The sequence below is a fragment of the Manis pentadactyla genome, chromosome 8, assembly GCF_030020395.1.
Source record: "Manis pentadactyla isolate mManPen7 chromosome 8, mManPen7.hap1, whole genome shotgun sequence".
Classification (NCBI taxonomy): Eukaryota; Metazoa; Chordata; class Mammalia; order Pholidota; family Manidae; genus Manis; species Manis pentadactyla.
The window spans coordinates 101,085,160-101,098,457 of NC_080026.1; the positions used below are offsets into that span (position 1 = coordinate 101,085,160).

Here is a 13,298-nt window from a genome sequence, read left to right on the forward strand (position 1 = left end):
CCAGGCCCTGGGGCATTCTGGCAGGATGTCAGGGCCAAGGGGTACAGCTGTGTCATCAGATCCAGGGACTGTGTCCTGGGATGGGCTATTCCAGGAGTGTGGACCCACCCCCTACCCCCCAGGATGTGCACTGTGGGGCATCCACGGGCACAGGTGGGCGTCACAAGCTGGTCTCACACAGCTATAGTGGCTGTCCCTACACCCTCTCCTGGTCTCTGTATTTTGTGTGCATCCCATATGTGGTCTCCCAGGGTCACCAACCCCCTGGTTGTGTGGTCTCACCCATTCTTGGCTAAAGGGGCACTGTGCTGTGTGGGGCCACCTGGACCAGGCACAGAGGCCAGCCCACAGCAGCTTGTAGGGAAAACAGGAAGAGGAACGAGGGTCTGGAGAAGATCAGGGAAGGTGTGGCTGCCGTTTCCAAACCCAGGAGGAGAGAAAGTAATGTTTCCACGTGGTCCAGAAGACAGGGTGGGGAGGAAGATGCTAAAGACCGAGGAGACATTCGGTCACCAGGCTGCCCATTCTGAGCAAGTGGCCTGGCCAGGCAGGGAGCTCCCCTTCACTAGCACAGTGCAGGTGGGGCTGGGGCCCTGCCAGGGTGCTGGTAGTGGATGAAGGCTTGGACTCAGCCTTCCACCCAAATCTCAGGACAGCACACAGCTGGCAGGGGAGGTTAGATCTCACTACCATGCGCCCCCTGACCCCCCACCTGCCCGACCCCAGTCCAGGCGGTTGGTGTTCAGGTGCATCGCACATGGCGTGTGGGGTGGGAGTCCTCTAGTTTATCTGCTAGAGAAGTACCATCTGTGCCAACCTCAGCAAGACACCCCCTTAGTGAGCCCACATGCCTTGGGAGGCATCCTGCAGGTGCAGCCTGTAGCCGCCTAGGTGGGTGGCCAGGAGGAAGGGTCTGGCAGTGCTGAGAAGCCCCTGCTCTGCTCCGTTGACTTTGGTTCAGTTCCACCCTACACCTGGCAGCAGGCAGGGCTTGTGCTGAGGCACTGGCTATTGCCACACTGGGCTCTCAGAAGGAACCTGCTTGCCCATCAACACCTCCCGCGCAAGGCCTGTGTGGGGGCGCAGACCCACATCTGAGCTGCACGCCTGCCCCATGCTGTCTGTCCGTGTCTGCTGTCTACTCCCTGGCCCTCGGGGGCCCGCGCCACGCTGCTAACAGCACCCCTCCCGCCTGCCCGCTCCCTGGAAACATGCCCGTTTGCTTCTCCATTCTTCCCTCGCTGTCATTCGTTGTGGGGATGGGTCTGAGCTGGAGAGGCGGCTGGGCACTCAGTGTCTGCTCATCTCAGAGACCCTAGCTGCGGCCCCGCCGGCCCCACGCAGCCTCAGAGGCCCCTTACCCCGCCTTCCTCTCCACACCTCCCTGACTGGCAGTTTTTGGGGAGGACTTTTTTGTTTGTTTCTCTGAAAAAAAAAAAAAAAAAGAAACAAAACCATCAGGCTTTGTAAAAGGGTAGCTTTGTTTTGGGGGTTTGTTATTTTCCTGGTTTGGTTTGGTTTGGTTTTCATTTCTCCAGGCATCTCGTCGCTATACCTCGTCACCTCACCTTTCTTTTCTCCTGCTCTCTCCTCCTCCACAGATGCCACATGCTGGCAGTTCTGACCAGCCCCATCCCTCCATACCACAAGGTTTGCACGTCCCACACCCCAGCAGCCAGTCAGGGCCTCCATTACATCACAGTGGGGCTCCTGCTGCTCCTTCCCAGCCTCCCCGGCAACCGCCACAGGCCGCTCCCGGCAACCATCCACACAGCGACCTGACCTTTAACCCCTCCTCAGCCTTAGAGGGTCAGGCCGGAGCACAGGGAGCATCTGACATGCCGGAGCCTTCGCTGGATGTAAGTTGGGGTCGCCACTTGCTTTGGCCGGGGGCTAGGCCTGGCACCAGGACCTGCCCAAGAGCAAGGGTGGGTGTTGAGGGCTCAAGGCCCAGGGTGGAGGCGGTACAGCTCTGAGCGGGTGGGTGGGTGGTGGATGGGGGCCTAGCCAGCCTGCCTCTGCTGGCTGTAGCACCAGGGAGCCCCACAGTCAGGAAGCCTCACTGAGGGGAGCATCCCCATGCCACCTGCCAGTGCCTGCCCCTCGGCCCCTTGGCCTCAGCCTGCAGCCCAGCCCCACCTCCCCACCAGGTCCCCACACAGTCCCTGTGGGGGGGTTCTGGAGGCAGCTCAGGAAGATCCCTTCCCTTCCTCCCACCCCCTCCTCTTCCCCCCACATTGAGCTTGCCATCTCCGTGTCTGCCACACTCTCTGGCCTGAGGCAGGGGAGGGGCTGGAGGGACAGGGTCCTTCTGTCTCGCTGGTGTACGTCTGTCTCCAGTTTTTTGTCCGTGTGTTCTTCATGCCCTGTGCTTCTGCTTGCTCCATCGCTCACTCTGAGAGAGACCCCTGTGGGTGACAGCAGGACCAGCCTCGGTCACGCCGCAGCTTACTGAGGCAACAGTGGGCATCTGAGGTTCAGGGGTCACCCGTCTTGAGACGAGAGTGGGGTGGGGAGGGGTGCTCAGAACAGTGGGGGCTGGCAGCTGGCTGGGAAGGGACCACAACTTGCCCTCATCATCCCACACCCCTAGGCTCTAGATTGCCAGCTTGGAGGTCTGCTCCCGTCCTTTGCGTCCCAGCCCCACAGTCACCCTGAGCCCCAGCAGTGTCAGAGTCTTTATGGTGAATAGGGTTTATTCAGTGTGTGGCCATCTTAGATTCTCGCCCAGATCCCCTCCCCAGACCAAGCCAGTGGAGATGCTTTTAGGTTCATGAGGGGTGTGCATGTGGCAGACCCCAGGAACCTCACAGTGGGTAGGGACAGTGTGCAGCCTTGGCCCAGGGGCCATGAGGAAGGATGGTGCTGCCAGCAGCCACAGGCTCACCAAGGAGCAGCTACCACTTAGGAGAGGCCCCAAGTGGTAGGAGCTTCAGGGACCACAGACTACATGCAGAGCCACAGGGTTTCTGCTAGAAGGCCCACGTGCCGGCAGCTCCTCGTGGCAGGGTCTCAGGGCCAGAGGAATATTCCGGTCACGAAGAAGCCCAGCGTGGGCCTTCCCAGCCCGTGGGCTGAGGGCGCCTCTCTCCCAGGCCTGAAATAAGCATGGATGTGCCCCAGACTAGCACGCTGGCCTGGAAGCATTTGGGCACAGCCCCTACTCAAGAGTGTCCCACTTGGGCCAGGGTCCCTGGAGGCAGGCAGAGGGCATGCGCACAGGCCTGGGGTCCCTGCATCCCTTACCCCGGGCCACCCGGCCCCTCGACTGGCACTTCACCTGGGCTTCTGCACTTCTTTTCCAGCTCCTTCCAGAACTCACAAATCCTGACGAGCTCCTCTCGTACCTGGACCCCCCTGACCTGCCGAGCAATAGTAATGATGACCTCCTGTCTCTCTTTGAGAACAACTGAAGCCCGCCCCCCTCCGTCGGGGCCGCCCCTCCCGCTCTGTCTCCTTCCCTGTCTGTCCCACACACACTGTCCCCCAGGGAGCCCTGTCCTGAGACCGCCCCTGCTGCGAAGGGGGCGGGAAGGCGCACTGTGAAGGCTGTGTGGGGCTGCAACCTGCGCCCAGAGCATGCCCTGAAGATGCCCCTCCCCACGGGGAGCCGGCCCACTGAGAGGCACACACCGACGATGGCTTCCTGGTCCCTCTGTGTGCTGGTTCCAAACGACCTCCCAGGCCCCCAAGGTTCTTCCAGTTTCTAAACTGTAACTCTGACTCCCTGCTTCCCAGCCCAGAGCCTCTTTCAAGTGACTGAGCCTGAAAGAAGCCCCCTGAGACTCAGGTGGGCTCCAAGCCTTGGAGGAGCAGTGACAGTTGGCAGGAGTGAGAACAGCCCACCCACCACCACCACCCACCACAGAAAAGCACAAACCTCTGGGAAAGAGAACTCTCTCGGGGCCTAGGTCATCACTCTGGCCCCCTGACCTCTAAGCCAAGATACCCTGTAAACACTCTCTCAGAAAGCAGAGAAAAAGGACAAGAATCTGTTTGAGAGAGGGCGTGCCATTCCTGCTTAGGGACTGGTGGGAAAGGGGCCTCCTCAGAGCCAGGACAACCCAGCAGATGGCTCTGCCACCTTGAACTCAGGCCAGGGCCCCGCCTTGGGGCGGGGGAGGGGGCAGAGAGAGTACCCAGCCAAAATTATTGTGCCCTTAGTCGAGGCGGGGCAGTGCCGCCAGCTGAATTGGAGTCAAATAGGAACAGCAACTGAAAATTTTGCTCCAAGCCACTCCCTGTTTTTAAGTGACAGTTTAAAGCTACAAAGTCATCTGGAGAAAAGGAACATTGGACTTGGACAGCAAGCAAACCACTTCTCTCCATGTGTTTGTTCTCTTCCTTCCTCCTGCTCCCCACCCACCTCTCCCAGGCTGTTAATGTGGGACACCCGCTTCCCTCTGTCCTAGCTCTCCTTTGTCCACCCAGACAGCAAGGTGGGGCAGTTGAAAGGCAGGGGAGGCATGGACGCCGGCGCATGCGTAGACTTAGGAGCAGGAATGCCAGGCACTGGTGTCTCTCCGGCCTCTCTGCCTGTCCCTGTGTTCGAGGCCGCCCCTGGCTCCAGCCCAGGCTGTTAGCGCGTGTGCCGGGATATGCCCAAGAGCACCGCATAGTGGTTCTGCAGACGCCACAGCTGGCTGCCAGCCCCTCCTTCCCTGTGTTCCTCACCCATACTCCTGCTCGCTCAAGCGGAAGCAGCCTCTGGCTTTCCACTGCCTCACTCCGTCTCCGCTCCCAAGTCTCCCGGGTAGCGTGTGCGTCCGTGTCGTTTCAGGCTCCTCTGTGCTCCCTTCGGCCACGTGGCCTGATGCTGTCCAGTCACTTTGGTGGCCTGTGAATTCGTTGCGCCCCTCCCTGCTGCTGCCTGGGGCCCTCTCCCGCGCCCTGTGCCCTGCCTGCATTCTCTGTGTCCGCCTCCCTCTGTGGCTGGTGGTCCCCAGCACTCCTGGATTTGACCGAAACGGTGGCTCCAGCTGATTTCCAGCCGCTGGACCAGATGACTGGCACAAGGTTTTCTGGAGGAAAGCTGCCATTGTCCCCCCACCCCCGCCACCTTTCCTTTGTCCTGTTGTCAAGGTTTTTTCAAACAGCGTGGTGTTCAGTATGCAAATCAATTATTTTAAGAATTGCTTTTGTAAATATCTTTGTGAATATTTTAGTATTGTCTTTGATAATATTCAACATTTTCATGACCTGGTTATAGCCTTTGCTGGTGTTTTTAAAATACCTTGACTCAATGACAAAGACCGAGTCCTTTTTTAAAAAAAAAAAACAACAAACAAAAACAAAAAAGCAACCAGGGCTATTTGTACAGATGAAGGGACAAAGAGCAAGGGCGGCTGTACCATGAGTTAGAGGACCAGGCCGCCCACTGCTTAGAGCCATCCCCAGTTGGCTAGTGGGGACAGACACCGGGTTAGCATGTGGCCGTCCTTGGCCAGGGCGTGATAGCCCCAGCAGGTGGGCGCGCTCTGTGTCAGGCCATCCGGGAATGTTCTGCCCCAGACAGACTGACAGATGCCTGCCTTAGAAGTTCCTGCTTCCTGCCAAGCTACCTTTTCCCAGAAAGGCCAGGGGTCTTGTTCTGGTTCTTACCAGGGTGTCTGCTCACTGACCTATCCACAGCTTTCTGGTGCAGGGGGTCGATTTGCTGTCCACAGCCCGGGCTCCAAGCACCTCCCTCAGTCACCTCTGAGAAAGCCGTGGGCTCAGCACCTGAGGCAGGTTTCTTGGGGCCCCTCCCAGGCGAGCCTCCACCAGCAAGCTCTGCGAATAGCTTTCCTGAATCTTGGTGCCTGAAGCCGGCACTCTGGAACTGTACTCCAGCAGAGTGATTTTGGAGCCAGGCCAGGGGGTAAGGGAGGCATAAAGGCGTCCGGGACTGAAGCAAGCCCCAGCTGGCAACAGATTCAGGCGATGACAGCCTCCCCAAGCGGGTGGTTCTGAACTCCGGGCAGATGCTTTCCTGATCCTTTTGGACAACTATTTGGAGCCATAAGTAACCTCAGCAAAAACGAGGCCTCAGCAAGCCACTTCTCCATGGCAAGCATCCACCCAGGCCATAGGCATGTTTCTGCTGCCTCTGCAAGATGGACAGGGCGCCGGTGGGCAAGCGGAAAGGCCCAGGTACAGGCAATCACCCGTCTTGGTTTGAAGCTTTACCCATGTACCATGTTCCCTGTAGCCATTTTATTTTCTAAGAGACTTCTAATAACTTTCTCCCTAATGGAAGCCCCAACCCCTCAGAGAGCTACACGTCTGCTCCCTCGGCCTGACCCATCTAGATAGGGCAACGTCAGCAGCAGCGATTCAAGGGACGTGTGTACATATGTAAATGAGAAATAGAGACATGTTAACAGATGCATTCATTTCCCTTGGAATGTGTATTGCTTTTATTTTACAGAACAGAACAAAACAAAACAAAAAGGCTTGGAACTCCATCCTAATGTGGAAAAGCTAGATCTTGTTTGTTAGCGTTTGTGAGGTCTCTCTCCACATTTGTCTCTCATGTAATATATTCTGACACTGTGTGGAAAGGAATTTTTGTTCTGTTTTGTTTTTATTTTACCTACATGTACTATTTAGCTTCAGTGTACTAGTCCTGCCACCTGTGTATTTTTAGGGTGCTATGGAAATAATGAAAAGAAACGGATTTCGGAAGAAAATTGTAACCAAATTCATACTTTGTATAATTTTTGATATCATGATCGCAGGTGATTCACACATACATACATAAACACATCCACAGTGCAGCCTGAAGTAACTCCCACAGACACCGCCATCGTCTTTGTACATCTACGTACAATGCAATCATTTCATACTTTAAACTGGTCAGAAAACTAATTGTGATTTCTAGTCTTGCAAAGCTGTATGTAGTTAGATGATGTGACAACCTCTAATATTTATCTAATAAATATGTATTCAGATGAAACCTGTATATTAGGTGTTCATGTGGTTATTTTGTATTTAAAGATCAAATTATTTGACTATTGCTAGACATTTCTATACTCTGTTGTAACACTGAGGTATCTCATTTGCCCATGTTAATTTTTTTCTAAATAAATCGACAAAAATGAAGGTTTGGCAAATTAGCTATTTTGTGAACATTAAGGGGTGGTTTGGGTGTTTTTGTTTTTGCTTTTAAACCACCACCCCTGCCCCATTACCCTGCAGAAAAAGAAAACAAGGAAGCAGTTTGGGTGCTGAGCTGGAGGAGTGCCTGCATGGGTGTCCCTGGGAGAGGTGTTGGGACCTGGGGCCAGGTGACAGAGCTCAGGGCCCAGTGCCCTCATCTCCTCCTGTCGCCATCAGCCCCAGATCCTGGCAGTGGGACCGGCAGGAGTTGGAAGGGGGCCTGAATAGGACCAGGCCCTGCGTGGGGCGTGGAGGACTTAGGGAGGGCATGTGGTGCTGATTGATGCCTGAGAGCAAGCACCCCACAGGTTTTGTGGGTTTAAGGAACAGGAACCTACCCATGTTCAGCCCAGAGTTCTGCCCATGCATTCAGAGTGAAGAAAGAAATAGAAGCATAATAAGGTTGCACAGATCCTGGGCTGCTGACTAGGCAGCTCTCCCTGTTGTCTCTCAGTGGCACCCTCTGGCACCCCACTTCCCAACACCCCTGCCTCCCACCAAGGGGAATGTAGGTTTTCTCTTCCCTGTGGCTGCACTCCCCGTGGGGTTCTGTTGTACGGCCCCTCCCCGGGCCGTAGTCCTAACTTGTCAAGCGGCCTCGGCCCTGAGAGGAGCACCATCCTTCCCGTGTCTCCCATGGAAGTTTGGGGAAGTGAATCTGATTCTCAGAGCCCAGCAGCCAGTCGCCGCCCCTCCTCCACTTAGCTCTGGCCTCTGAAGGAAGAAACAGACTGTGACTGCCATGCGCAGCCTTCCCCTTGGGGGTGGGGTGAGGGCAAGTCCAGAGAGGGAAGTGGGGGCTGGCACCCCAAAATACATTCCCTGGAGTGTCTCTGGGGTATGTGTGGGAAGGTGTGCCAGGAGAATGTGATGGTCTTAGGTGAGGGGGCGTGTGTGCAGGAGCCAGGCAGGATGAGGGGTGCATGGTCACAGCAGCCACGGAACAGCCAGTGGGGAATCAGCTGCCTGGAGGTCCCTACATTGGGCTCCTCCAAGAAGGCCTGTTTCTCTTCTTGGGAGACAGAAAGTGACTGGAGAAGGAGAATTTGTTAAAAAAGGAATCCTGCTCCCTGCTAAACTGCAGGCATCTTCTGCCAGCACCCCCGGGGTAGGAGGTGTTTTCTCTGAGAATGTTCCTCCAGGAAGAGGGGCGGGGAGCGTCAGTGACAGCTTCCACAAGGGGCAGCTCCCCACCGCCTCTGAGCAGCGCTTCCCGTTAAGTGACCTGAGAAATCAGCTTGGGTGGTGGCAACCAGCACTTTTTAAAGAAATGGATGAGAATAAAGTAGCAAACAGTAAAAGCCTACAAAGCAAAGCAAGCATGAGGACTGTATCATGAAACTCTCGTTGCAGTTGTGTGTGTGTGTGTGTGTGTGTGTGTGTGTGTGTGTGTGTCTGCCGAATCATGGTGTAAAATTAATTCTTACTTGTGGGTTGTGGTTAAAAACAAAAAGTTTGAATGCCATTGCCTTAAAGGGAGGAAGCGTGCAGGGGGTGAGGAGGGAGAGGCAGGGCCCTACAACATGGCAATGAAAAACAAACCCTGCTGGTATTCCAGCTGCAGAACCTGAACCCAGGGATGCGGCTGACACAGGCCTGGGACTGCCTCACAAGGCTGCACAGGGACCCAGCACTCTGACAGCTCCTGAAATGGGTTGCTTCCTACTGTGGGCCTAGAATGAGGAGAGTCCACAGCAAAAGCCTAGCTGAGGGCTTGGCAAGGGGCAGCTTGGAGTTTAGTCCCCCGGACCTCTTGCTGCCCTCCCTTCCCACACCTGGGGCCACATATCACAGCCCCCAGCCCATGGGTCATCCTGGGCTTCTGTTCTCCCCAGTCCCACATACAAATCCCCCACCTGCACCCAATGACTGTCCCTCTATATAAGACCATAGGGTGCTGTTGGGGAAAGTCATTTGGCTCTACAGGTTGATGCCAGGACAGATCAGGGTCTCCAACCTCACTGAGACTTCAAGGCATGGTCTTCCCACCCGTCCACCCATTTCCCTCATCCTCTGCTCCAGCCTCCTGCTCCGCCATGCCTGCCTCGCTCTAAGAAGGCTATGCAATCACCACCCAGACCCCTATTAACTCCCTGCAAACCTGCTTCCCCCCACCACCTTTACCTATCTTGCACCCAGGCTCCCCAGAGGATGTGGTGTCCCTTCCCCAGTCAGGACCAGCCCCTGACACCATGGCCTCCTCTGCTGGGAGGGATATCATCCGCCAAACGCTTCCTGTAACTGCCCTCCCAGGTCTGGACTTTGGGCCCTGGCATCATGAGCTCTAACAGCCTTTGTCGCCACCCTTCACTGCAGTCTCTCTCTATTTCTTTTCATGCAGGCTTCTTAGTGGAGGAAACTGCCCACACTCACTCTTTCCTTGATCACCCGTCATCCTCGATGCCTGTCTGCCTAGTCTGTAAAGGTCTCTGAAACTTCTCTTGCAAGCTCACCTGTGACCTCTTGGTTGCTAAAGTCCATGCTACTTTTGAAGACTGGACCTCAAAGCTGCATTTGACAGGTGCCATTTCTTCCTTGAAACACGCTTCTCTTGGATTCTGTGACAGCCCCCTCTATTGGGTCTCTGGTTCTCTGTGAGTCCCTCTGATGTGCCTTCTTTGTTATCTTCACAGGTTTCTGTAATAACTCGGTACTCTGGAGCTCCGGCAGGGTCTCCTTTACCTGCCGGTGCCCATCCCTCCTTTGCTAAGGGTGTTGGCTGGCCACAGCTCACAACTTCTCCTCTCCAGAGAAATTCCCTCAGCAGACAGGGACCTCCTCACCTGGGGGGTGACCCACCCCCTCACTCCCACTCTCTGATGGCCAGGAGGCCCCCAGGCAAAGACTGAGTGCTAAAAGCAATCAAAGGACAGCCTCTTGGCTGTGGTGTGGTCAGGGTTCCAGCCTTCCCTGTAGATCCTGTCAGGACTAGACTTTGCCTGAAGACACAGGCTTGCTGTGCTCTTTCCCTTTCCCTTTTCTGCCTTCCTCCCTCTCCTATAGGCTTCTCCTGAGGGCACTTCCTCAATGGGTTCTGGGAATCTGAAAGCCTGTCTCAGGCTCTGCCCCTAGGGAACCAGGCCTAAGACAGCATGTGGCAGGAATGGGTCTGGGAGACCACCTCTGAGGACAGAACATTGGAGGCAGATCAGTGACCAGGTGGGAATGACACATCATCACTGTTGATCGTCAAGGGCACAGGGTAGCTGGGATCAGCTGTGACTTCTGCTTGCTGTGTGCTGGGATGGCACACAGGTGAGGGTGTGCCTGCTGGTGCAATGTCTCTGAATTTGAGATGTGGGAGGAAAGAATAAGCATTAAGACTGTTGAATTGAGTGGCTTTTGCTGAGTGTTGCTGATTCACTGAAGAAAGGAAATTACAGTCCCAGATCTCTTAATAGGTGATTGAAAACAAAGTGTGAGAGGCTGAGGAATCTCTTGGCAGGAAGTACTGAGACACCCTTATCGTCTGCAGCTGGAAGGCAGACAGTGCCATGAGGCAAGGACTTCACCATGGAAGGGGCAGAACTTCAGAGAGGGCTGCGTGCTCAGTGGAGCCAGGCCTGCTGCCCAAATCAGGCCCCCAGTAGGGGAGGAGTGAGACCCCAAGACTTGGGAGGGGGATGGCTGCACCAACATCTCTCCCTTGGCAATATATATTGCCACATAGAGAGTTTATTATAGCCATCTGGCAGAGAAGGAAAATTCCTGAACTTGGTTCACAGATGAGGCACTTAGGTATGTGGGGGCGAGCTGCAAGTGGACTGGGTCTGTGTTAGAGGCCCCGTCAAGGAGCTGAAAGCCTCTGGTGAGAGGGAATCCTTCCACTGGGCAGAGATTTGGGCAATGCACCTGGTCATCTCTTTTGCATAGAGAGAGAAGTGACCTGAGAAGAGGAGATACACATACTTGTGGGCAGTGGCAAATGGTTTAGCTAGCCAGTTAGAGAACTGGAAAGAGCAAAATGGGACTATCAGAGACAGGGAGGACTGGGAAGGAGGTGTGTAGATGGATCTATGGGATTTGGCAGCAAGTGTGAGGATCCATGTGGCACATTTTAACATGCACCCGAGCATGTCCACCTCAAAAGAGACTCTGAACCACCAGGAGGCAGAATGGTCTGGCCAGTGGGTGTCAGCCAGGCTTGGTCCTCACCCCTCACCCTCCACCCAGCGCTCCCACAATGTGGGCTGGCAAACAGAGCACCATGGAGACAGAGATCAAGTTATATACAAGCACAACAGGTGGGGCTCCCTCTCACCAAAGCTGATCTAGCTACTGCCACTGATACATGTCCAACCCGTCATCAACACAGACCAAAGCTGACCCCTGACACAGAAATCCCACGAGGAGACCAATGAGAAACTTGGTGGCAAGTTTATTATGTAGAACCCCTTCCTGTCCTGGAAAGGGCAGGGGCTCACCCTGACCAGGACTGATACTTATTCTGGGTATAGCTTTGCTTCTCTTTCCTAAGGATCCTTAGGCCATCACCACTGTCAAAGAGCTCACAGAGTATCTGATTCACTGATACAGGCTTTCATACAACATCACTGTAGACTAAGATCCAGGTTACAGAAAAGGCAGTGGGTACGTGACTAGAGGTTCCTCTGGTCCTGCCACATGTTGCACCAATCAGAAGCTGCAGGCCTGAGAAATGGTAGAATGGCCTCTTAAAGGTGCAGCTGAGGTACCAACTTGGAGATGACATCCTTTGAGAATGGGATGCTGTCCTTCAGTTTGCATTGTATTTCCCAAACCACTGGCCACTCTATGTCTATCAGTAGGTAGCTGGAATAAGCCTGATGTGAGAAGCAGGTACATCTGAGCAGTACAAGGAATAGACTTCAGTAGACATGGTGGTGCTCTACACACAGCCCCTCTGCTGGGCCAAGGCACCCATCCCCCAGCCACCATGCATGTTGGCTCTTAAAGCTCACAACTATCCCGTCTCCAGAGAATGGCCCCTGGGTGACATTGTGTCTTGGAAGTTGCAGCCTCTTGGGGGAAGCCCACAAATAATGACTAATACAGAGTACAAAATGCTAGGCCTCTTCCTTAAGTGATGATTACTCTGTGGTACAGTTTACACTCCAAAGCTCTTGCTCTGTGATCAAGCCAAGGGTAGCCTTTCCCTGTTTCACCCCAGGTCTTATGGGTTATTTCTGAATAGCAATCCCTCAATAAATCAACTTCACAAGAATCCACATCTCAGGCTCTAATGCCAGAGAGCCCCACGTAAGACAGCAGATCTTCGTTCTTGCAGTCTCTGTTGGTCTTGTACCCTTTTCTCAGTTTGCAGCTTCTCCATGTGTATCTCAATCCCTCCTATGACCTTAACAACCAAGTTCTGATGACTCCCTAAATATCTTTTTAATCTGATATCTTCTCTGTATCCAAGTGTTGTTACCATAAGCCAAGACCACCATTAGCTTTCCTCTGGACAACTTCACAGCTTCCTAACTGGTCTCTCTGCCTCAGTCTTGTGCTCTTCAGATCCACTGTGAAGGAGACTTCTGTCACTCTCTCATATGGTTCTCCTAACCTTCCAGGGACTTGGGAGTATTACACCTCCCCACCTTGTGAGGTATGTGTGAACAATTCTAGAAAATGAGTCATGAGTCTGAATAATGTGTGGTGCTTCTAGACCAAAGCATTTGATTATTACTGCGAGGCTCTCTGGCATGCCTGTCTCCTGCCATGTGATGAGGCTATGTATTACAAATGGTACAACTACAATATGGTGAAGCCTCCATCCACCCAGATCCTTGAGTAATTTGTGGAGCCAAGCCTCCCACTTATCTATGTTGGAAATGTACCTTGAATAATAAGTACATCTTTATTACATTAAACCAGTGATACTTAGTGTTAATTCATTACTGCAGCAAAACCTAGCTTATCCTTCCTCACATGTCTAGCTACTGCTAATCATACTGCCATCTATTAAGCATTTACTATATGTCAGGTACTAAACTAATTGCTTCATTTGTCTAATTTTGTTTATTCATTATAACAAAACCACAAGGCAAATGCCATTTTATAAAAGAGAAAAGTGAGAAGCAGACAACATAAATAATTTACTGAAAAGGACATCCCAAACCCTCATGCTTACAGTACCAGACAGGCAAAGGTACTCAGTGAAAAGAGTCAGGTATAAG

General features: G+C 53.7%; 1 protein-coding gene across 11 annotated transcripts in view; it reads left to right on the forward strand.

The window, feature by feature from the left end:
- Window positions 1-6,943, forward strand: part of ZMIZ1 (zinc finger MIZ-type containing 1) — a 224,350-nt gene extending 217,407 nt beyond the window's left edge. For 10 of the 11 annotated variants that reach the window (XM_036928780.2, XM_036928784.2, XM_036928782.2 and 7 more), the window contains 2 exons: window positions 1,602-1,859; window positions 3,306-6,943. In XM_036928780.2, coding sequence (XP_036784675.1) covers window positions 1,602-1,859; window positions 3,306-3,413 — 366 coding nt within the window. In that variant the 3' untranslated portion in view covers window positions 3,414-6,943. The remainder of the gene's footprint in view (window positions 1-1,601; window positions 1,860-3,305) is intronic. The other variant, XM_036928785.2, reaches the window with a different exon arrangement.
- Window positions 6,944-13,298: the final 6,355 nt, after the last annotated feature.